The sequence below is a fragment of the Telopea speciosissima genome, chromosome 10 (genome assembly GCF_018873765.1).
Source record: "Telopea speciosissima isolate NSW1024214 ecotype Mountain lineage chromosome 10, Tspe_v1, whole genome shotgun sequence".
NCBI lineage: Eukaryota > Viridiplantae > Streptophyta > Magnoliopsida > Proteales > Proteaceae > Telopea > Telopea speciosissima.
The window spans coordinates 771307-796877 of NC_057925.1; the positions used below are offsets into that span (position 1 = coordinate 771307).

Sequence of the window (25571 nt, forward strand, 5' to 3'; positions counted from 1 at the left end):
CCCAATCTTGGTGTGGTTTACCATTCTCGTGTCATAGAAAACACCTCCGCATGCATGTAAAATATAATATTTGTTAAAGTATATACCACACATACATGTAATTGACATAAACCCAAAACAAATAGTAAAATTATGAACACTTTGAAACAAAGTCAACTTTTATATATCCTAAGCTTTTTTCTTGAACATACAAGAATAATAATAATAAAAATAAAAAGCGAGACTCATATAAAGAAAGAGGTTTTCTGAACTGTCAAACTGTCAAGGGAAGGTATGCTGGCACCCTTATCTCTCTCTTCTTCATTTGAAATAAATAACTTCTTCGCCTTTCTATCTACGACATCGTTTAATCACATTTTATTGGTATGTTCTCCTATTCCCATTTGCTCAGAGGACCCTTTTTTTTCTTTCCTCTTTTTGTTTGTAATAAAATAAAAAGTAATGCCGAAAGGTGTATTATTTATGAAGCTTTTAGTTAGTTGTCATACTGGGATTATTAGTTCAATGCCATCCTAACAGCAATGAGTTGATCGCCAATTAATGAAAGAATTTAATGGGTAAACAACAATGGATCCACTTAGGTTGCCATGTGTAAGATTCCAATGAAAATCTTTTAGACTTTTGTATTACAGTGAAGCTCTGTTGTGGTTTCTGAATTCTAAAGCAAAGTTACTAAAGTTAGTTAGTGCAGAGATGCTGGGAGTTTAAATTCTGGAAGAAAAAGATGGTTTTGGCTTTTGCCAATTGGCAAGTGCCTATTGGACAAATTTTGTCAAACAAAGAGAGGGTTACATGGATGACACATGGAAGAACCCCATCATGCCATGTGTAAACTTCCTAGCTAGGTCACCTCTATCTTTTATTCTCTTTTTTTCCACCCTAGATGAGTTCATCCATATCCTTTTGGACAACTCAGAAAAAAGAACGATTCTCCTCTTTGAAGTTTGAAATTGCAGCTTGAATTCTAAGAATTACAGTTAGTTTTTGGGTTTTTTTTTTTTTAAATTAGAAAATTAAGAGAGTATATCCTTAAAAAGAGATTTTAAAAATAAATAAAAATAATAAAATTTTAGAGAAATTCGAAGAAAAAAAAATAGAAACTATAGGGAAATGTCAATACATTATTATATGATTGAATTAAAGCTTGAAATTTGAGAGATATGGTCAATCCAGAATATAGATCCTTATAATGGTTGAAATTGAAATTGCCATCTCACCAAATTACATGGCAAGAGAAGGTGGGTCATGGGGAAAGCATTCCTAAGTGGGCAGTGTAAAGGAGCTTTTGCCTTTTGCCATTATAAAAGAGAGAATTCAGTCTCTGCAACTTCGTAAGAAAGAAAACTTGGGATCTTATTGAGAACTGGAGATTCCACTGAGATTCCTGCTCCACAGATTATTATATAAGCAAACCCCTTGCCTTTTGAGCTAATACATAATTAATATTGCATTCCATGAAAAATAATATAGTTAATGTGGCTGCCTCCCACAGTTGCATTGCATAGGTCCCAATTTGAAGAACTGCCAAGCAACCATTCCCCGTGGGCTGTACCTGTATGAGAGGGAGTCTCTATGACCCACAAGCAATTTCACTCAGATCCACTTATATTAATAATTTAAAGGGAGAATGTTCTCTCTGTCGGAGGCGTAGGTTGCTGCGTCCAGACACATGGGGGTGGGTGTAATGACCACCCTGCCCCCCTGAGTGGCCGGCCCATGTGTCTAGGCACAACTTGCGAACATGAACCCTAATTTAAAAATCCACAATGGCGGAGTTTGGATTCTTGTGTGCACCACACTCACACTTTGTTTTTTTGGGTAGAAACTCATCGATATTGATACGATATCGGGATGTATAACTAACACGGCAATAGTCTTTCCTATTTTGATCCATGTCGATCTCAAATAGATGAGATCGTTCTTTGCAATACCATTGGTGCTATTTAGTTTTAAAAAAAAAAGAACATCATAAGACAAAAATCATGATAATGGAATGATTGATTTGTCTACCTATCGTTTTCTTTGAATTCAACATTTTTGGAATTTTTTCTTTTCCTAGCATCCAAACAGAACGTAAACATAGTTGACGTAAATTTGTTGGAAAATAGTGTCAATTTCCATAAGTTATTTTGATTTTTGAACCTATTAATAATTTATATATTTATATATCCAACGGTCTAAACTTGTCGGCAACCGACCAAAAATACCAAAAATATAAGTGCATCACAGCCTGACCCATATATTCAACACATCACTCATGTGCAACGGCAAAACCATGTGGGCGCTCTTAGATGTGGGCACGTGTGCCGCACCTCATCTCACAGAGTCTTACCATCATCGTTCGTGGAGGAGGAGAGGCTCTATGTTTGAAAGCTGCGACTTCCCCTGCTTTCCATGGTTCCTTTCAAATTTCTCTATTTCCCAATTCGTTTTTCTCGTTTTCCTTAATAAAGAAAGAACCAAGAACCAAGAACCAAGAACCAATAACCAATTTGTACCAATTTGTGTTGTATTTTAACTCTTTTAATTATTTTCAAAAAGATACTCTCTCTCTCTCTCTTCAGTGATCAGTCCCACTTTCCACATCACTGAAACGAAAGGTTGATACAGAAAGGGAAACTGAAAAAGATAATTAAAAGTATACCTTTGCTACCTTAATTGTTTTTTTCTTCTGATTTTCAACCTCACACACAGTCTCGACTCCTCGTGAAATTGTGTACCCTAACGACAATTCCCATTTTGGAGGCTCGGAAATTGTTTCTGGTTTTAGGTTACCAATCTTTTCTCCTTTTGTTTTTGTAATAGAAATTCATTTACCAAGAGACCAGCTCTCTCATTACTGATTCAGTTCTTCCTTTGTGCTTTCGGGTTTATTCTTTTCTTCGTTTGTTGGCGAGTTTTTAGATTCGTCCTGGTCCACAGTGAAAAACCCAGTAGCCGAAGTGCCGAACTCGATTTTTATTATCGTTTTCGGAGGTGGGTTGTCTTGAATGGTGCCTTTGTTTTTCTTAGCGCTCTTCCTTCTCCATTTGAATAAGCATTGACGCGTTTCTATTGAAAAACTGAGTTTTTATTAGCACTCTATTGATTTCTTCTTTTTGTCTCAATAAGCTTCAACTCTGTTTCCACAACCCTAGTTGGCCGGTAGTTCATTTTCATCCTTGTTTTCCCTTTTTCGATTCTCCTACCTTTTCTTTCCTTTTTCTCCCATTCGCCTTTTGATTTTTAATAATTTTTCCCCATTTGCTTTCCCGTTTCACCTGTGTGTATCAGAAAGCCTTACTCCACAACCTCATTTTTTTCGGATAGGTAGCTGGATTTTTGGAGATCGGACAAACCCACCAGCCAAAAATCGTTACTTTTTAACTCCACTTCAGTGAAGTATAAAGTCCTCAGCTGTGCCCCTTATAGAACAACCATCTTTGGTTAGTCAATATTTTGCTTCCCATCACTGTAAAACTAGGATTTTGTATACTGCATCTTGTGGGCTGATAATTTCCTTAGCTATTTCTGTTAAGCCCATCTTCCTCTAGTTGATTTCTTCCATCCCATCTCTGCAAATCCAGCTTTTGTATACTAAATCTTCTGTGCTAATAGAAAAAATGACCAGGATCTGGTTTCCATATTGGGTTTTCTCTGTTTGTCTGCTATTGGATTCTGTTCATGTTGTTGGTCTTGGAGTCAACTGGGGAACGATGGCAACACATCAATTGCCTCCTGACGTTGTAGCTCAGATGTTGAAAGACAATGGTTTTGAGAAAGTGAAGCTGTTCGATGCTGACCAATCTACTCTGAGTTCTTTGGCTGGAAGTACGATTGAAGTGATGGTCGCCATCCCAAATAACATGCTTGCCGATATGAACGACTACAGCAAGGCCAAGCAGTGGGTCAGGAGAAATGTCACTCGGTATAACTTCAATGGAGGAGTGAACATAAAGTAAGCTTTCTACTTTATTCCTTTCTTTTCCTTCTAATTTCTTTCTCCCTTTCTTGAATTCGGAGGAACTTAATGTGTCTTGATAACTGCTTCTCTGATTGGATAAAATTTGGGCCTTATTTGGCTCATGATGCTGCAGCTGATAAAAATTATGGCTTTTACTTGTGAAGTCATTTTATTGTGCTCTAGTTTTTTTCGCAAAGTTTTTGTGTATAGAAGGCATAGCTTGGATTCCATATGCCAGGCATACTTTCAAAGAGGTACATTTAATGTGCCTCTTTGGCTGGCTATATGAAAACTTCATTTAAGAAGAAATCAGGCAATAGAATTTTGAAATATGATTCTGGACAGAGTTATCATCGTATAAAAAGCCATAGAAATTCAGATTATATGGATAGACAAGTAGTTTAAACTTTCAACTTTCAATTCATTACCTGCTGATCTATAAAAGAGCATCCCAGTGCATGATGCTCCCGCTACTGCAGGGTGTGGGAGGGGCAAATGTACGCAGCCTTACCCCCTCCTTTCATAGTTATCAAGGCGTCGCCGCGTCCAGACTCCTTGGTCACCTTGGATGCCTAGGTGAGCGCCTTGCTTTTTGCCCATCTAAAATGCCATGGTCGCCTTCCCGCCTTGATAACTATGGCTCCTTCACAGGAAAGGCTGTTTCCAAAGTTGGTTCACGGTTAATACATAGAGCAGAGTGCTATACTATTTGGACTAGAGAATGAAGCTCCTTCTGTCTGAAAGTTTTCAAAACTGCAGTCCTTACATAGAACCGTGAATAGACTTTTAGACCTGTGAGTGAAGATTCTGCAATTTGAAAGTTTTTGACACTGAGGCCTGTGGATACTTGCCAAGAGAAAACCATCCGAAACTAAATGACTGACCCAGTGCCAATGACTCATGTTATTCCCAGCTGATGGTCCAACCAAGCTTTTCATAGGCAACCAGTGGGTAGTGACTTTCAAAGAAAATTTGGTAGCTGTGTTTCGACTGGTGTTGTTTCTGGGCTGACCAGTTGAACTTCTAGCTGTACAGTATTCACAAGTTCTATGATAGTGAGGTACCTGTCCCTTGCAAAAAATTATAAAATAAATAAATAAATATTGTGTTTAATCACTTAATTGCTTACTGATTGCAACTCTTGTTGCCATTCTTGTACTGGCATTTAATGCTGCTTCTTTCTGTATCCTCTCTCTCTCTCTCTCTCTCTCACACACACACACTCTTTACCTGAATCAATCTTTTTATAAATAAAATTTGTTTTCTTTGGGGCACGTGCAACATGGGGGAGGGGGTGTTGATGGAGAATGAGTTTTGGGTCAGAGGTTGGTAGTTAATAGGTAAAGATGGGTTTCAAGCAGTTCTGAGTACCAACTTAGCATGCAAGAATCTTCTCAAAAAAAAAAAAAAAACCATTTTTTTTTGTTCAAAGGCAGGGAAGGTGTGGAGACAGGATTCTATCCTAGTCCATGCTTTTGTCGACTATAGAATTTTATCACAAGCTTCAAAGGAGGCATCTCATGAATTGATATTGTGGATGCTTACCCTTATATGTCATTTCATTTTGGATTTGTTGCTTGATATTTGAGGGATGTGTTTATTTAAACTTGATGTAATAAAAACTGGAAAGGGAGTGGGGTAAATAAAGGAAGAATTAGAAAATGGATGCAATCGTGACTCTCGTTTCCCTTTCTGTCCCTCCTCTTCATAGCTCAAGGAGCTTTGTCTTTTTTTAGAGTTCACTGCAGTTAAAAAATTATTCAGAAGAAAGGAAGTTAGAGAAGAATGGCATTTCAATTACTCAATACTTGACTAAATCTAACAAGAAGAAAGTTCTTGTTTCGTGTTTTAAAGAGCTTCTGAATTTATTTCAAGAAGCAAGTTCTATCCTTCACTTTCAGTCAACGCTTTAAAAAATCTCTTGATTTGATCTGTAATTGGTGATTTTTCTGTTATCGGGGAAAGAACTTTCAAATTTCTACTGACAGTCTATTCTTCATGAGGCATGAGACCATTAATGGGTATGCGGATAGGTCTTAGAAGACGTCTCTTGCACCTAGACGAAAAGATTCTCACACCTAGTGTGTGGCCCTCTAACGTCTTGCTACTTTCTTCTCTTCATGGGATCTATCACCCCTAAGTGGCACCCTTGATACTTAGTGGATAACTGGTGCTTATGATCATGGTTTTCTTTTTTGTGTACTGGCAGATATGTAGCAGTTGGGAACGAGCCTTTCCTTTCGTCGTATAACAACTCGTTTACAAATATCACCTTTCCTGCCCTTCAGAACATTCAGAATGCACTCAATGATGCTGGGGTTGGTGACACCATAAAGGCCACTGTACCCTTGAATGCTGATGTCTACAACTCACCTGATAGCAATCCTTACCCATCTGCTGGAAGGTTCCGGCCTGACATCAGTGGACTGATGACTGAAATTGTCCAGTTCCTCAGTAAGAACAATGCTCCCTTCACTGTCAACATCTATCCTTTCTTAAGTCTCTATGCCAATCCAGATTTCCCTGTTGACTTTGCGTTCTTTGATGGGACGAGTAACCCTATAAATGATAATGGGGTTTCATACACCAATGTCTTCGATGCAAACTTTGATACATTGGTTTCGGCTCTGAAGGGAATTGGGTATGGGGACATGCCCATCTTGGTTGGGGAGGTTGGTTGGCCCACAGATGGAGACAAGAATGCAAATATGCTTTATGCCCAGAGGTTTTACAATGGGCTCTTGAAAAAACTTGCTGCCAATCAAGGTACTCCATTGCGACCTGGGTATATAGAAGTTTACTTGTTTGGACTCATTGATGAGGATGCCAAGAGCATTGCTCCTGGGAACTTTGAGCGTCATTGGGGAATCTTTAGATATGATGGGCAGCCCAAGTTCCCAATGGATTTCTCAGGCCAGGGCCAAAACAAGCTTCTAGCGGCAGCAGTGGATGTGCAATATTTACCTCAGCGCTGGTGTGTGTTTAATCCAAATGCCAAGGACCTGAGCAAACTTGGAGATAACATCAATTATGCTTGTACCTTTTCTGATTGCACTGCACTTGGTTATGGTTCATCATGTAATGCCTTGGATGCTCAAGGTAATGTTTCATATGCATTTAACATGTATTTCCAAGTTCAGAATCAGCAACCTTTGAGCTGTAATTTCCAGGGTCTGGCCATGATGACCACACAGAATGCCTCACAGGGTACATGCAATTTCATCATTCAAATTGTATCATTCACTTCCTCCCTCAGACCTTCAGCAGTTGTGTTGTCATTCATATTAGTGCCCATGCTTTTTTTGGCTTGGTGATGGTTCTGTAGATATATGTACCTTTTTCTAATATTTATTTAGCTTTGTTATTTTTTTAGTGGACTTTTTATATATGTGTCTATTTCTTTTAACTATTCAATAAAATATTGTTGTTCTTTAACCTGGGTTCCTGTTCCATATTGTGGGTTTTTTGTTGACCAATAGCCATCTGAGTGGTGATGAGTTGAGGCAGCTTCTAAGGTATAATAAAGAAGCCAAAGCTCAATGTAAGAGAAGGGAAATTAGCTATCTTAACTTTTTATTGTCCAACCAAGTTAGATCCTTTCACTGTACATAGATGAAATTTGTGATAAATCTTGGCATAAATTAAACCTGCTAGACAGAGATGCAATGAGCATCTTCAGTGCTAACGTTAGACCTAGTAATGTGATTTCTACACAGTCAAACCACTTGCTAAGGAGTAGTTTTAGTTATATAGTAATCTGATCTATGTTCTTGGTTCTTCCTTGTTGAAGTTAAAGAAGGAGATAGAGAAGATAAGAAGAAAGGAACACAGATTTTTAACGTGGTTCGGTTTCTCAAAACCTACATCCACACAACTAATATTTTCACTGCTGTAATTCTTCACTAATCCTCTCTTTATATAGATGAAGAGGGTTAGGAAATATGGATTTACAAAGATAAGTACAAGGTTGTTGTATCGATCTAGAACTTCTCTTAGTATGATCTTGGAGATTAGGAGAGTTAGGCGATGACTCAAACACTGTGGAGATATCCACAGTATCTTCGGTAATGCTTGGGCTGTTATCATATGTAACAGTTTGATCCTTGCTTATCTTCTTATCACATGCAACGACCTGGCTAGACTTTGATCTTGTGACTGTTGTAGATAAGGCTGAGTTGGATATAGGCTTATCGTTTACACGCCCCCTCAAGTGCAAGGTGGGCTGAACCTTGAGCTTGGATAGAAGATGAGTGTATCGTTTACTGGCGAGAGCCTTTGTAAAGATGTTTGCAATTTGATCCTTGGTTGATATAAACCTAACGTCGAGGTCACCCTTTGCAACCTTGTCACGTACAAAGTGGAAGTCGATTTCCACATGTTTTGTACGAGCATGAAACACCGGATTAGCCGTTAAGTAGGTGGCACCAACATTGTCACACCACAGCATTGGCGCTTGAGCCATGTACATACCGAGTTCTTTTAAGAGTGATTGAAGCCAGGTGATTTCCGCCGCAGCATTAGCGATAGCCCTATATTCTGATTCTGTGCTTGAATGGGCCACAGTTGCTTGTTTGCGAGAACTCCAGGAAATTAGATTTGTGCCGTGATAGATAGCAAAGCCACCTGTGGATTTCCTGTCATCAGGGCAACCAGCCCAGTCGGCATCAGAGTAAGCAGAAAGCTGTAACGTGGGCTGGCGGTGAAGATAAAGCCCATGATCAATGGTTGATTTCAAATATCGCAAAATTCGTTTTACTGCTGCCCAATGTTCAGTACAAGGACGGTGCATGAACTGACACACTTTGTTGACGGCGAATGATATATCAGGCCTTGTCAAGGTCGCATATTGAAGACCTCCAACCACACTACGATAAAGAGTAGGGTCATCCATCGGGGTACCTCCTAGCCGTGACAGTGACTGAGATGGTGACATGGATGTGGATATAGGTTTGCAACCAATCATGTGAGTGCGATCTTGGAGGTCCAAAATATATTGCCGTTGAGAGAGCATGAGTCCGGTTGAACTGTTCTGAACATTGATGCCCAAGAAATAATGAAGATTGCCTAGATCTTTAATGGCAAATGTCTTGGCTAGTTGACCAAGGAAGTGGCTGATGAACTGTGAATTGTTGCCAGTGAGGACAATATTGTCTACATATACCAAAAGATACATTGTAATTTCAGCAGTGTTATAGATGAAGAGAGATGTATCTGTTTTAGACCCAAGAAAGCCGAACGCAGTGAGGAACTCACTTAATCAATCAAACCAGGCCCTTGGAGCCTGCTTAAGGCCATAGAGAGACTTATGAAGACGACACACATGATTCGGGAACTGCAAATCAGTGTATCCTGGAGGTTGAGTCATGTACACCTCTTCTCGAAGGATTCCATGCAAAAATGCATTTTGAACATCAAGCTGTCGTACTATCCATCCCTTAGATATAGCCAAGGACAACACAAGGCGAATGGTTGTGGGTTTGACGACAGGACTGAATGTCTCTGAATAATCCAGTCCCTCCTGCTGATGGAACCCCTTTGCCACTAAACGAGCTTTATAGCGCTCAATAGATCCATCTGCCAGTCTTTTGATGCGGAAGACCCATCTACACCCAACGACATTCATTTGAGGCTGTGGAGGGACAAGGGTCCAAGTACCGTTCTTGAGTAAGGCATTAAACTCAGTATCCATGGCTGTACGCCAATGTGGATTTTTAGAGGCAGTGGTATAACAGGTGGGTTCCAAGGCTTGAGCCGCCGATTCGGTTAATAGTGAAATGGGTATAGGTTGTTTGGTAGTAAGAAGAATCTTGGCACGGCGTGTACCATCTCTTGTCCGGGTTACCATGGGATGGAGAGAAGTGGTGGTAGAGGGTGGGTTTGGATTTGATGATAGAGGCGGTGGTGGAATTGATGGTGAAACAGATGGTGATGTGGGTTGAACCGGTGGGGAGGTGGATTGAGGAGAATGAGCGTGGGGGGTGGTGGGGGAAGTTGATTGGGCCGGTGTGGGATTTTGTGGAGGCGATTGGGCCTGTGGGGGGTTTGATGGAGAATGTAGTTGGAGATTTGGTGGAAGTAGAGGTAGAGATTGAGAGAGGGGTGAAATTGGGGTAGTTGGTGGAGGATTTGATGGTGGGTGGGACCAAGAGAGAACTGGTGGTGGGCCAAGAATGGAAGGATTTAATAAGGGATCAGTGGATGGTAACCGTGCGGCAGCCTCAAGGAATGGGAACCGGTCTTCATCAAAGACCACATGTCTGGAAATGATAATGCGCTTTGTGCGCATGTTTAGACAATTATAGCCCCTATGCTTGCGACTGTATCCAAGAAAAACATGCAGCTCAGATCTGTAATCAAGTTTATGCTTGTTAAAAGGCCTTAGTAATGGGTAACAAGCTGTTCCAAAAACCCGTAATGTCATGTAGTCTGGTTGAGTGCCAAACAATTTAAATAGAGGACAAACATTGCCAAGGATGGGAGTTGGAAGCCGATTAATTAAGAAAACTGCTGTAGCAAAAGCATGGTGCCAATATGATTTAGGAACACCTGCATGGGACATTAAGGCTAGTCCCGTCTCAACGATGTGACGATGTCTTCTTTCAGCAGATCCATTCTGTTCATGAGTATGCGGGCAAGATACTCGATGTTCAATGCCATTATTTTCCAAGTATTTGGAAACAGAGCGGTATTCCCCACCCCAATCACTATGTAGACGCTTGAGTTTCCTGTCAAACAAATTCTCAACAAGAACCTTGAATCTGATAAAAACAGGAAGTACATCTGACTTACTAGTGAGGGGAAACAACCATATAAATTTGCTAAAATCATCAATAAAATGCACATAATAACGATGTCCATCGGATGATGAAATTGGAGACGGCCCCCAAACATCAGAATATAGTAAGTCTAATGGGCCAGTAGAACGATGGGATGAGGAATAAAAAGGTAATTTATGACTTTTGCCTTGCTGACAAGCATTACAAACATTAAAACCTTGCTGTGAATTTAATGGTAAATGAAAGCTACTAGTAAGCTGACGAACAATACTAAGGGCTGGATGCCCCAATAGATTGTGCCACTGATGTAGGGATGTGCGTTCACCAATTAGAGCCCGTGGGGCTTGTCCATGGACTGTTGGAGCACCTTTATTCATAGCCAGCTGGTATAGCCCATCCTTACTGATTCCCTGGAGAAGACATCTCCCCGTGTAACGATCCTTTACATAGAAACGATCAGGGTGAAATTCAAACATAACATTATTATCCTTTGTAAATTGAGATACCGATAATAAATTGCGAGTAATTGTAGGCACATGTAGAATATTTGGAAGAACAAAGTTCTTATCAGAGGAATAAAAATTAGATGATCCAGTATGTAAAATTTCCAAACCTGAACCATTGCCTACTTGGACCTGATCTTGGCCAGTGTAATCAGTGGATATAGCCAGGTTATCCATATTAGCAGTGATGTGGTTCGTTGCTCCCGAATCAGGATACCAGACATTATTGGGTGCTGGTGTAGTATGATTATAATCGACCAGATTGGCAGCAGGTAGCACATTGTCTTGAGGTGGTTGGTATGCATGATTGAAGAGATTGCGACAATCGAGAGCCTTATGACCAGCCCTGTTACAAATTTGACAAACATTTGGAGCAGGATTATGAGGTTGAGTAGCCTGTTGATTCATACCTTGGTTAGGATATCGTTGGTATCCAGTTCGATTGTTGTTACGACCATTTCGGCCACCACGATAATTACCACGGCCAGTGCGTGGACCATTGGTGCCACGGTTGGTGCGGCCACCACGAGATTCAGTAGTAGTGGTGACGGTGTTGGCTGTGACAGTCAACTCAGTCGAAGACTGTTCATCAAGCATTCGGATTTCCTGTGTGAGAAGCATACCACGCAGGTCAGTATAGGACAGTGGTTCTCGACGGGTGGTAATCGATGTGACGAATGCCGAATACTCAGATCCGAGGCCACCGAGTGTATAGAGACATAGGTCTTCATCAGTGATGGGTTTCCCTGCAGCAGCAAGGAGATCAGTGACACTCTTGATCCGTAGGAGATACTCTTGAATAGTTGAAGAACCACGCTTGGTATTTTGAAGCTGAAACCGAAGTTGCAGCACACGTGCATTGGAGATATTGTTGTAAGAGCTTTCAAGAGTACGCCAAACCTCATGAGAGGTGTTGCAGCCAACGACTTGAGCATGGACAGATTCTGTTAAGGAGGAAATCAACCAGCTCATGAGAAGTTGGTCTTGACGCTGCCAGTTTTGGTAGGCAGGGTTGATCGTGGGTGGATCCGTTGGAGACGCAGCGGCCACTGGTGTGAGATATTCAGAAGGGCATGGTGTTGTGCTTGTAACCATGCCATAGAGATCATATCCTCGTAGGAGGGGAATGAACTGAGATCGCCGCAGCAGGTAGTTAGTGTCGCTCAGCTTAATAGCAATTGCATGGCTAAGGGAGGGAAACAGAGGTAGAGTAGAAGGCCCTGTTCCAAGGTCGGGTAGGTTTTGGTAGATCCCAAGGAGCCCTGGTCGGATGATACCATGTTGAAGTTAAAGAAGGAGATAGAGAAGATAAGAAGAAAGGAACACAGATTTTTAACGTGGTTCGGTTTCTCAAAACCTACATCCACACAACTAATATTTTCACTGCTGTAATTCTTCACTAATCCTCTCTTTATATAGATGAAGAGGGTTAGGAAATATGGATTTACAAAGATAAGTACAAGGTTGTTGTATCAATCTAGAACTTCTCTTAGTATGATCTTGGAGATTAGGAGAGTTAGGCGATGACTCAAACACTGTGGAGATATCCACAGTATCTTCGGTAATGCTTGGGCTGTTATCATATGTAACAGTTTGATCCTTGCTTATCTTCTTATCACATGCAACGACCTGGTTAGACTTTGATCTTGTGACTGTTGTAGATAAGGCTGAGTTGGATATAGGCTTATCGTTTACATTCCTGGACTATTTGATTTCTATTTGGTATCATGGTTTTCACAGACCATCTCTGAGTGTTTAGACTGTCAAGAATGTGACCATATCCTGCCATTAGATCCCTTTTCAGTTCACACTTTGTTAGAAGTGTACTGGAGAATTGATGCTGATATAATTTGATATCTATTTTACGGGTAAAGGCTGGGCACGCACCTGAGTCTGCCCCTCCCCTCCCCATCCTACTCTCTCCATTGGTCACAGGCACTAGCTCCAGGAAAGCTGGCGGCGTGCCCAACCCTCTTCCCTGTTTTAAATCCATATTGGATCAAATCCTGGAAGGGAGAAAGAAACTTATTACTTGCTTTTCTGGGGTGCCTGTAATTACTCACTAGCTCATTGAGGGAACCATTTGTTGACGTTCTATCAGTGGATCCCATTCTACCACATGTGGATACTATATACCTGGATTAAGTTTGACAGGATGGTCCTGCATCTTTTTGATAGAGGGCAAGCTTACCTTTTTTGTTGCAGGACATGTACAGCTACTACCTATATGCATGGAACCAGAACTGATTAGTATCCGAACAGGCCTAGATCATGCCTCTAGTATGGGATTGAAGATTAAAGGAGTGTGGTGTTCAAATCAACAGATCACTGTTGTTCTTCCATCTCTAACCAGTTCTCCTTGGCCTAGGCATGTTATAAAGGACTTAGTTTATATTTCTGATATATCCCAAGATATATGTTTTGATAAACAAGGAGACTCATTTTGTATAGCCTTAGCTTTTAATCTTGCCAGACACGCTCAGTCTAAAAATATTATATATTTTTCAGTCCCTTAGTAATATATTTTGTTTTTTACCATAAAAAAATGTGGGTCCTGAAAAGATCTGGGATCCACACTTTGTGCAAACCCTCCCAATGGTTGATCAGGCTCATTGTTATATGGAAGTAGGAAAAAGAAGACAAGTGTCGAGTTCTTGTGAGGACATTGGAGGCGCTTCCTCTTGTCTCTCTCCTTTTCCCCTTTTTTCTCTTCTCATTAAATATGAGGCTCTTCCATATTGGTTTGGTTGTGAGATGCCAATATAAGCGAACAACATGTAGTGATGTAGATCCCTCTCCCAGTATTAAATTTTGGGAAAATGATCGCTGCCTGAACCTCTAAAACTTGCATGTGTGCGCTGGCCAATGAGAATGTATGCACAAGCATTTGCCCTGAATAGGATTTTGGCCTTTCCATGGGGGCAACGTAGTAATTCGCAAGCTTTTGTGTCTAGGTGCAGTAGCCACCCGGGTCATTTGACCAAGTAGTGTTCTTTACCCCAAATTTTTATTAGGATTTCTAAAACATTTGATTGGGCTTGAATGATCCAGCTTTGTATCTGTTTCAAAACATTGGTTGACATCCAATGACTTAACCAAAAACTAGTTTTCTTAACCATAGCTAATAAATTCACAAATATTTCTTAAAATTTCAAGCATAAAGACTTCAACCTCCATTTTGATAATTTTTTAAAGGTTTGAAGAATTTTTTTTAGGGTAAATTAAATGTCACCCCCTGGGTTTCAAACGAAACTCAGATCATCCCTTGGTTTTTGAAAAAACTGACATCACCCCCTGGTTTAGACCCCAATATGACAAATTAGTCTTTACCGTTAGTTTTATGTTGTTAAGTGATGATGTCAGCCAGTTAAATAAATTTAAATCCCTAAACTACCCTTGACCAATGTTGAAGATTAAGGAAGAATAGTATTGTAAATTCTAATGGTTTAGTACAAGAGTAAAATGGTTCTTTCACATTAATAACTAACAACAGACTAACAAATAATTTGACGTCTAAATTTAAAATACTTACCAAATAATCTTTGTGAATAATTTGATAAATGAATAACTCAATAAGAAATATTCAGAATTATAGCAAAACATCAAAAAGAAAAATAAGGACTCATTTTTTTTAATCTATAATTCTTTAAATTGAAATTTTCAAGGGAGCCTGTCCAAATGCTTATCCAACCATAGATGTTACGTGGTCAGACTTAATATCTAACAAGTTGCTGATTTGTAGGGGACAAATTTTGTGTACAATTAATTCCCATGCCCATGGTATTAGTGTCAAATTTGAAGATCTCTATTTTTTTTTTTTTTTTTTTTTTGGTGACAATTTTAAAATCTGTGTTGGAGATGTGGCAATAAAAAAAGGTCTTGCGTTTAGCAGGGTTTGATGTGGCGATGTGGCAATATAGAGCTTTAAAAATTATTATATTTTATTATAAAGAAATTAAATACATAAGTACGTACGTGATTGAGTTTTGTGTTTACCCCCCAAAATAAATATTGAGTTTTGAATCCTAGAGTTTTAGTATATTCCAAAATACCCTCTCCCGTTCCTTAGTGAATGGGATGGTCACCGTCTCCACCCTATGTCTAATATAAACATTGTTATTTCTAACTCAATGGTTTTATTTGCAAATCATTCTTTTCACCTCTGTATCTTTCGTCAAGCAGTGGTTCACCGCAGGAGTAGGTTTGCTCTGATGTGGTCAAGATTTTAAAAATCAGATTAGATCGGTGAATATCAGCCGAGACCAGTCTCAATTCCCCCCTTCCATTTGGCTCCCATCGATATTGTACAAAAAAATCCCTAGATGCTTAAAATATACTAATTCTGGGACTGATACAGGCCAATTCTACATCGGCCAGACCGATCCAGATCCAGATCCTGATTCCGAGTTTATAAACCCTAGATGTGACGAGAGTTCAGATTTTTGTTTTTTTTTAGGGTAAGAAAAGAGTTCAGATTCGGTAAATCCGTTTTCTGTGTGGGGGAATGGGTCACTGACACGTGGCAGTATGAGTTTTACAATCTCCTCAAGAAAAAGTATCATGAGAGGATTAGCTTAGCAGGGAACAGAGCAGTGTGTGGACTGTGGAAGAAAGCAGAATAGAATAGAATAGACGAATAGTCCAAGCCACTGCCAATGGCTTCTCTTCTTCCTTTCTCTCTCCCCAAACCAAAACTCAATTTAATCAGAGCATCATCTTCATCCCTGGTAACAGAAACAAGCCCAGCTGTTACTCTCAATCAGAATTTCGGCCGGAAAGGGATCAAGTTCACAGAATCAGGTGATGTTCCGGTCGTCGAACTGACCGTCAGAAATGGCAGCTCCCTCAGCGTTCGTATTCCAGATGGCCTTGTCACCTCCTACAAGCCCAAGGTTTACTGGAAAGATGATGGATTCGAGGAGGTTCTCTACACACTCCCTGGAGGTTCCAATTCCATTAAAGGGGGGATTGGTCTCGTCCTCAACCAAGTATCCCAACCCTCCACTTCAACTTCAAAGCCCTCATCCTCACCGTTGTTTACTTCAGAATGGGTCGTGAAGGATGTTGATTCTGACTCCATTGATGCTCTTCAGGTAACTGCTTTCTAATTGTTTTCCTGTAGATTTTCTTAGGTTGCTTGTTTGATATGTTCTTGCTGTTGCTGCAGGTTGAATTGAGCTGCACCTGTGGAGCTCTTGAGATAAACTACATTGTCTCACTCTATCCTCTGAGCATGGCAACTGCAGTTGTGGTAAAGAACAATGGCCGCAAGGCTGTCAATTTAACCAGTGCAATTTTAACCCATTTCAAATTTAAAAACAGAGGAGGGACAGCAATCCAAGGGCTCAGAGGCTGCTCTTACTGTAGCCACCCACCATTGCCTTCGAGCTTTGAAATCTTGTCTCCCTCTGAAGCAATGAAACCCGAACCCGCAGGCTGGTTCTCTTTTGATTCTGAAACTCAGGATAAACTAGCTTCATGGACAGTAGAAGACCAGGTGTTTACCATATTGAGCAACAAAATCAGCAGGGTATACACAGCTCCTCCAACTGAAAGATTGAAGAGAATTTATAACACCCCACCCTCCAAATATGAAACCATTGATCAGGTATTATCAGGTTTCTTTTGTCAAATCAAATTTATTTATCTATTGAGGCAAAGGATGTCATTTCATGAGATATAACAGTGCATGCAGGATGTATATAAATTTCTTTAAAAGTTTGTGTTCCTAATTGTACTGAAGCTGTTAGGCCAACTTGTTTTATTTGCTAAAAACTTGAGGTAACTAGATGTTTTCTTTCCCAAAACATTTTGGGTGATGATATCTTATACCTTAAATGATCTAGCAATGTTCTGTGTTTTTTTTTCATACAAATTGAATAATGCAATTCTAAGTTTTTCTGTTTCAAATCTAATAGATCTTGTGTCTTCCTCATATTCTCCCATAAGAATCTCCATATGACCTTTTCTGAAACTCATTTTACCTGTTCAAGCATTTGATATACAAAATGAAAAGCTGAATGTCATTATTTTCAATTTTTCGTTATCATATATATATAAAAAGTAAAAAGTTGATTATGGGATAATTTGATCTAACCATGTACAACCCCCCCCCCCCTCCCTTCCTTTTCCCTGTCACCCTTCAGGGTAAGGGGCTTGAATTCAGGTTCATAAGGATGGGCTATGATGACATATACATATCAAGCCCTGGTTCTTTATCTCAGAAGTATGGAAATGACTATTTCATCTGCACTGGCCCTGCTTCAATGCTAGTACCTGTGGTCGTGAACCCTGGTGAAGGTTGGAGAGGAGCACTGGTTATTGAGCATGACAATTTGTAATTGATCTTTCATGAGTAGATTAAATTTTTTTTGAGCTCCCCCCCCCCCCCCCACAGACACACACACACCTTTTTTCTTTCCCTTTTTTGTTGGAGAAGAGTGCATTTCATATCCTATCTAGAGTTGTGTGAAGTTGAATTGTTGATGCAATGTAATTATATTTTTATGTTCCCATATCAAACACATAAAGAACTGATTAACATATTTTCACCTCCTCTTCCAGGAAGGAATCTTTGATTTAACTAGAGACCTCATACTGGCACTGTCCACCTCTTTCCTTTGATCATTAGGCTTTAGCATATAAAACTAACCAATTTAAGAGGAATAAACTCTCTCTACTTGTTGGCTTTGAGCATGTTTAATTAGCAAAGAGAAAGAATGGTTGATACATTTTTAAAGCACTACTCACTTGAATACTCAAAAAACTTGTATGAGCAAGAAATGTCCAAAAAGGGGGGGGGGGGGGAGAACTTACAGAGATAAGCCCATAATCAATTTTAATTTGGGCAATCATTATCATTTTCTTTGTATTTTAAAATGAAAAATGACTGAAGATGAGACCGATTAGCTTAGCCTACCACAAGCAATTCAAATGAGAAATAAACTAGTGAAAGAAAGGTGCAAATAATAAAATAGAGCTACAATTTCCGGGATGGCCTATAAAGGTTCCCCCTACAACCCAAATATGAGTCACATCACGACACCAATGAGATCCAAATTTTGTGGACAGGTGGAACCCAAAGTTGTGCTCATATGTCAAATTTCAGCCCAAATGAGCTGGCCACATGGCAAAAAAAGCTTTAAAAGATTGCATTAACATATGGACTACCTAGAAGGTAGATGCCAATACATGGAAGGTATATGATTAAACAAAGCACTGAAATTTGACATATAACCAACCCATACCATGCTTTATCTATCCAATTGTCAGAATTGCCACATCATCCTCCCACATGACGCAACTACGTGGGTCACCTAGGAGCCAGGTCATGCAAACAACCTTTTGCCTAAAACATATTCAAACTCTGATCCAACGCAAAAGACTTGTCAACGCAATGCCAGTACCATGGTTCCTATGCCTTCCCCAAGCAAGCACCATATTTCATACAAGTTATATGCTACTAGCCTAACCTACTGCAGTCCACGGCTCCAATTAACCAGATAACTTAAAGCTAACGAATAACCACAAACTAAAATGTTGAAAGTTTTCCCTTAATGGATGGCAAAATAGATAATCTAAGGTTTCGCAAAGAAGTATTTGGTCTGCTGTGATTTTCTCCATATACGAAAGAAAAATAAACATCAAGTATGAAAAGAAATAAATATTTTCATTAGGTTAGACCTACAAATCTGACGGTACATAAAGATTAGACAAGCTTTCCCTAATGGATATATTTGTTCAGAGAAATTTGTTACTGTTAATCATAACTAGGCCATGTAAAATTGATTACAGATTCTCTTACAGAAATCTGGAATCAGGTTGGAACAAGATTAGATCCTTCCTCCAGAGTACCAGTCCACATGACTGAAATGGAAATTGCAAGAAGGATGAAGAGGCAACAAATCAAATTAAGAGCAACCGTCGTAAAACTTCTCTTTTTTATACTTTTGGCTTCAGTTTTATCTTCAGTGCTCACCGTGTCATAGACTTGTGCAGCGTTGGTGAGAACATCATCTGTTGATGACACTGATTCAGAGTCAATTTGCATCCACTCCCCAGTCTTAGACACATTGTTGGTACCTTCAACGTCAAATTTTAGATCATATGATATGGCATTCCGTTCTAATTTCCTTCTTGGGATCCATTGTGATTGGTTCAAGGCTGGGCTTCTAAACCTTATGGTTTGCTTCTCAGAAAAGTCAGAATTTACATCATTTGGATCCTGAAGAGAACGAACAAGCTTCCTCGGAGTTGTGAAGATCTTTATACCATCAATGTTGAGTTGAGAGAATGGCCTCTGAAGATTGAAAAGGAGTAGAAAGGGGGGCAGGGTTATGTTTTCTATTAGTAACACATGAATACATAAAACAGTAGAAGCTGAACCTTGGTTCCTACACTGAATAAAGTCAGATTTACACAGTTTAGATCATCCTTGAGATTCAACTGATATTTGAAAATAATAATAATAAACTTAATAGAGTAACCAAAGCATGACAGTAAATAGCTATCCCAATTATTTTGTATCTAAACCATGGTGCTATCCTTAAACCAAGAGCTTCTAAATGGAGTGATCATAGCAGAGATTATCCAGTGAAATGAATATCTTTAATGGTGAGGTCAACCAGGCCCTAAAGGATCACCCTTATACCGCTGGTCCAAGGTCAAAATTTAACACCCTTGGATCCTGGATCCAATGGTGGATGATAGAGGCCTACTTTCACCATTGAAATCTTGGGGTTTAGTATCCAATGTGAGCACCTTGGGCTCACCACGGTACTCCATTATGCATGTGTACTTTTGTGTGTCTGTGTGTGTGTGTGTGGGGGGGGGGGGGGAAGAGAAGGGATGAAAGGGGTTTTACCTGTGGACTGGGAGTGGTGCTACGTGTTACGCCATTGCTAGGACTTTCCTGCAAAAACCCTGAGAATTCCCCTGATTGAACTCCATTGTTGCTTATTTCACCATCCCCAAAGCCCTCCACAAAAGTGTGTGATGTGTTACTACCCATACCCACTTCTGAAAACAAATTATCTTTGAGTGACAAATCCACTCTCCCATTCTCATTCTTCCAGAGTCTCCTGTTGACACACCTACCTCCATGATCCAAGTTACATGACACTTGCCCAGTTGATACTGGCGATTCAACCAAAGAATCATACTCAACGAAAGAATCAACAGTTTGTGATTCTGGTGATGCAGAAATAGGAGATGGATCTCTTGAATTCCATGAATTTATCCGCCTGCCATGATCTCTCCTCCTACCAAAATTTGATCCTGTGATTGAACCTGAATCCCTCTCAAATCTTGAACCTTTATCTGCGACTATTATCTTGGCAGTCTGTAATGCTTCAAAAGCTGCCCCACTCACAAAAGCCATCTGATCAGAGAGGCATTTTTCCATCTCTTTAATTACTGCCCCCAGTTCTGTGAAAATACTCCGAGGGTCTACACATTTCATTAAGAAATTCACCATCTGAATGGCAGACAATCGCTTTTGAGAATTTCCATCCAAAACACCAGCATCCAGAATACGTAGTCCAGATCGTATTAGTGACCTTGCGTAGGCCTCGAAAATTAGGCTGTTATGCTTTGCCAAAGCCATAGCCAACCCCATGTGAGAATTTGTCTGAGTGGGTTTTTCCTCTAATCCCCCGGCAACTCTAAGACAAACCTCATTAACAATTTCATCGGATGCAAACCGCCAGTTGTCAGCATCAACAAGAGCCTTCAGACACAATGCAGCTCCCGAAGCAAGGCCTTCTTGGGAACCCAATAGAGAATCTGAAAGAGGCTTACAGAGGGAGTGGATTATCATCCTTTTCTTGTCTTCTGGAGTCAGTGGGTCAATCCCGTATCGAGCTATAGCAGGAACTACCTTTGAACATGCTTGCTGGAGAGGGAAGGATCCTGAACTGGAAGCCATGGTGTTGATGATGGTGGACATGATGTTATCAATCTGGGGAACAATATTAGGGCCATGTACACGGGCAAGAACTTCATAGAGGGAAATGGTGCATTCCCCAGATGATGAACCAGGTCCCTTGGTTTCAGAAACCTGTGCAAGAAAGAGTGGAATAGCCTTTTTGTCCAGATCCTTCACGTACGATTTTAGTGCTTTCATAGCTGATTTTCGGCTATCTGCATCTTTGTCAAGGTTCGCCAGTTCTCGCTGGAGAACTGGGCTGAGATTTCTACCCATTCTCAAGTCTGAAACGACAAAGAAGCCTGTAATCCACTCGAAATACTGAAATCATACATCCAACAATAAAAACAGAAGATGGAAGAAATATAATGGTTCCCCTTTTTTTTCAATAAATCCAATAATATAGCCCTGGATAACTTTTGGGAAGTTCATAAGATGATTATCCCAACCTGGGCTAGCTTCAAAATGATAAATTGAATCAAAGAAAATAGCCCGAGACAGTAAATCAGTGCTTGAAAAGAAAAGGCTGCATTCTACTACTATTCTAGAGGAATAAAAGTAAAAGCAGTTTAAAACGTTTCCCAAATTTAAGATTCTAGATGATCTAAGAACCATAGAGGCAAGAGATCGATGCAAGAATACCTGATTGAGAAACGAGGGAAGCTCTGTTCTATATCTGAGTGACACTGGTGCCGAATTGAAAGCGAGAAATTTGCCCGATCAGGAAGATTGGGAGGGCAGAGAAGCTTCAAATCCGTCGAAATGGTAGAGAATCCAAATTCCAAGAAAAGAAGGTTAAAACGGCGCTAAGGGTTTTTTCTCACTACCAGTCTACAGAAACTCGGGAGATCGATTGATACAGAGAGAATCATCGTTCATACCAATTCCCTGTTTTTGTCATTACTCTTCACGATCTTTTACTACCTTCCTTAAAAGCTGCTTGCGATGAAATTCGAAAATCTTTTTCCGAAATTCCCCCGCCGTCCCCTCAATTGGCTTCATTACGAGACTAAACTACCCTTTGACCAAAAACTAATGAGACGAAACTACCCCTCATGAACAAATTAAAAGACATTTTGGTATACCGTAAGTAAATAAAGTCCACCAGACTTCCCCCAGCTCGATAAAAACCAAAAATATATCCAAACAAATAGGAAACGGGAAAAAGAACGTTAACTGGTCGCGTTGTTCTTACACGAGACATTGGAGCATATGAAATGATCGCTCAGTTCCCACTGAAATCAAAAAATTTCAAACAAACCAATGCTTTTGTGCACACTTTTATTGGCCCTCGCACTAGTGCAGGGTTATACAATAGGTTAGTGTTCTCTTGCCCACAAAATATTAATGTTTTTGACATATTTGTATGTAAGCACCCTTGACCCAAAAAAATATGTGACCACAAATCGAATTGGATCAATGATTTCAGTTTGATCGTTTAGTTTCAATTTGACCCAATATTAGACCGAAACTGATTCAATCCAGTCAAAAACCAGATCAAATCGACCAATTGACACTCTTAGCAGTAACTCACTTCAAGGTATCATTTGTTTACCATTTCTAGGATTTTACAAAGGGCTTTGGTTTTTGCAAACTGATGAAGGAATTTTCTGATCAAGTTTCGGAGATGTTCTAACTATTTTCGACGGATTAGGTTCGGCGAAGGTTGTTCAAGCCAATCTTTCGCCTTTGTTGTGTAACCTCATCTAGTGGGAGCCGAAGGGAGAGAGGGTGAAAATCTTAAAAAAGGAAGGGCAATGGTGGAATTGCATTGAAAAATCCTTATTGCTAGAAGGTGGAAAGAGACAGAGTTGGCCTCAGCCTTACACTGGAAGGAAATTGAGGCGCAGGAATGTGGACCATCAAGATTGGCTTGAGACAATGTCCTTACAAAGATTCCTATTAGGCTATTATGGAACAGAGCATCCAAAGTGCGGATTTGTCTTTTCCATTCCAATGACGATTCGGTTAGAATCAGCCAAGGTTCCCTGACCAAAATTTTAGAATGGGATCCGCATTAGCCTCTGTTAGATTTTAATCTAAATTAATTGATCTGATCTTGATTTTAAAAACCTAGGTCCAACCACCTTTTTCTCTTTTTTAGAAAAATCCAACCAACTATTTTGCATTATGGAATGATGACTTGGAAAATATAAGTAGGAAGGGTATGATTTAAATTAGTCATATATTAATGGGAAAAACTAGGGGTGTCAATTCCAGGCCCGGCCCGGTAGAACCGATTGAGCTCGCCCAACTAAAGCCCGGCCCGACACATTTAGTAAGCGGGCGGTCCCGATGTGGGGTTTTACCCCGTCAAGCACCTGACCGGACCGATCTAGCCCGACCGGTTACAACCCGACCTAGCCCGACCCTTTAACTTTAAAATTCCCCTCATATTCCCTCTCCCGGTCTCCCCTGTGTGGTTGTGTCTAATCTTGTTACATGTTGTTTTCTTCTCATCATATTCTGTAAAATGAAAATTGCTTGAGTAAGAGAAGTTTTATTTCATAATTGGTATTTAAATCAAAGAAAGTAAGCCCATTATATTCAAAATGAAATGAGTCGAAATGGACAGCTTGAATGGTTCACACATTGTATCTTATTTTAATAAGCACCTTACTCCACAGTCCACCTATTGTATCTCATTTTAATAAGCCCATTATATTCAAAATTGACTTGATCGAGCTGAAATGGGTCGAAATGGACAACTTGAATGGTGCTTCTCATTTTTTTTTTTTTTTTTTCTCTAACCCTATGTGGCTACACCGTTTAGAGCCTGATTAAGGCCCGTTTAGAGTTAAACATAACCACAGCCCAATTATGGACCGATCATAGCCCAAAACCAACCTAGCCCAACCGAGCCCGACCAGGCCCGGCCCAAAAACTTAAATGAGAGGTCACGATGCAGGCTTTTAGCATCATGAGGCCCAGCTAGGCCCGATCAAACCCGACCAGTTGACACCCCTAGGAAAAACAATGTTAATCGATCGCGTGGTTCCTGCACCTAAATATAGGACCGTAATGTAAAATGATCGTTCAGCCCCCAATGAACTAAAAAACCCCTCATTCACTTAAATGCTCTTGCACATGCTCTTATTGGCCCCCGCCCTAGTGCAAGCGCTACAAGACTAATTAGCGTTCTCTTGCCTTATATTAATTTTCACATTAAATTTCAATTATTAAATCTATGGCCAAGAGATCATTGCTTGGTCGTGTAGCCCCTGCACCAGTGCGTGAACCAATGAAAGCACGCACAAGGGTATCAACAAAGATGATATTTTTTCTGATTGCAATACAGACTTCTGTTAAGCTCATAATATTCCTCCAAAACCCTTTGGAGATTGAACAATTTCACGACTTAGTTCCCGCGATGAATCACATCCTGATTCAATCAGTGGAACCTTCTAATTCAGAGTGGGCTCAACCAACTCTAGAGTTGTTTCATGAGTTGGTTGAAACAGATTTCATGACAAAGCATCTGTTCGAGGTGGTTATGTCCCTACAGTATATAGATGCTGAAACACTAGAGGACGGTATCCGTCACCTCACTCTCGAGTTTCTGATGACACTATTCGAACGCATGGGCCATAATGAAGCCAATGAGATGATTCAAGAAGTGTCGCAACTCATACCACGATTGTTTGGCATACTGATGGATATGATATGTGATTTGGAAGGTGATGACCCTTGTGGGATTGAGACTATTAAAAATGTTGAGGTTAATAATTATAGTACTGACCTTGAAACATATTATAAATTCATTAAAAAAAAAAAATTCATCATCGGAGACAGATTTATGCAACTAAACATACACCGGTGGAATACCCATGGTTGTAGGATCGTCGGCTCTAATACCAATTGATATAGGAGAGCATTCATTGGTATCCACCTAGGGGACAAGGGCGTCATTTCATGGTGTCCTGTGAAAGGGAGTAAGGGATATATATATATATATATATATATATATATATATATATATATATATATGTGTGTGTGTGTGTGTGTGTGTGTTTTATATTGATCAAGTTGTCTTGATATTTGTAGGTAAAGCCAAATAGTATAATTAGGGGATTCTCTAGATTGGATGACAATTGTATTGTGCGACATTCTATCATAAGTTGTCACACCCCCATCCCTGAACCACGGGGAATGCAACTCAGAGCGTACCAATACGCTCCCAAACCGCCAAGATCGCAGATGCAGTAAATAGGATTAACTCATACACACGACCATAGAAGATTAAAACAGATTAAAATAATAATATCAGAGTCTACAGAATCTACGTGATAACTTATATAATGTTGTTTAAGTAATCCTCCCAGTACAAATCATTCCAATCAGGACTTATGTATTACCTACTATATAAATAATACATCTATCATGAAAGGAATCAAAAGAATACACCTATAATTCAAAATGAATAA

At 39.9% G+C, this 25571-nt stretch overlaps 4 protein-coding genes across 5 annotated transcripts; 2 read left to right on the forward strand and 2 right to left on the reverse strand.

Annotated features, from left to right (window-relative positions):
- Positions 1–3027: 3027 nt before the first annotated feature.
- Positions 3028–7378, forward strand: LOC122642648 (glucan endo-1,3-beta-glucosidase 8-like). Of its 2 annotated transcripts, XM_043836184.1 has the most exons (3): positions 3028–3517; positions 3548–3937; positions 6153–7378. In XM_043836184.1, exons 2-3 carry the CDS (start codon positions 3603–3605, stop codon positions 7255–7257), a joined length of 1440 nt encoding a protein of 479 aa, XP_043692119.1. In that variant the 5' UTR covers positions 3028–3517; positions 3548–3602; the 3' UTR covers positions 7258–7378. The 2 variants fall into 2 exon arrangements, with proteins under 2 accessions (XP_043692119.1, XP_043692120.1); XM_043836185.1 differs by having other exon boundaries at positions 3028–3937.
- Positions 7379–7826: 448 nt separating this feature from the next.
- On the reverse strand, positions 7827–9116 carry LOC122642191 (uncharacterized mitochondrial protein AtMg00810-like). The gene has a single exon (XM_043835620.1). It carries the CDS (start codon positions 9114–9116, stop codon positions 7827–7829), a length of 1290 nt encoding a protein of 429 aa, XP_043691555.1.
- Positions 9117–15808: 6692 nt separating this feature from the next.
- Positions 15809–17574, forward strand: LOC122642865 (photosynthetic NDH subunit of subcomplex B 2, chloroplastic). The gene is made up of 3 exons (XM_043836468.1): positions 15809–16315; positions 16390–16830; positions 17369–17574. The coding sequence occupies exons 1-3, from the start codon at positions 15878–15880 to the stop codon at positions 17561–17563; spliced, it is 1074 nt and encodes a 357-aa protein (XP_043692403.1). The 5' UTR covers positions 15809–15877; the 3' UTR covers positions 17564–17574.
- A 1236-nt stretch (positions 17575–18810) lies between these two features.
- LOC122641369 (protein SINE1-like) lies at positions 18811–21826 on the reverse strand. Its single transcript, XM_043834579.1, has 3 exons — positions 21790–21826; positions 20086–21431; positions 18811–19521 (listed from the first exon to the last, which is right to left on the reverse strand). Exons 2-3 carry the CDS (start codon positions 21421–21423, stop codon positions 19039–19041), a joined length of 1821 nt encoding a protein of 606 aa, XP_043690514.1. The 5' UTR covers positions 21424–21431; positions 21790–21826; the 3' UTR covers positions 18811–19038.
- Between the last annotated feature and the right edge of the window lie 3745 nt (positions 21827–25571).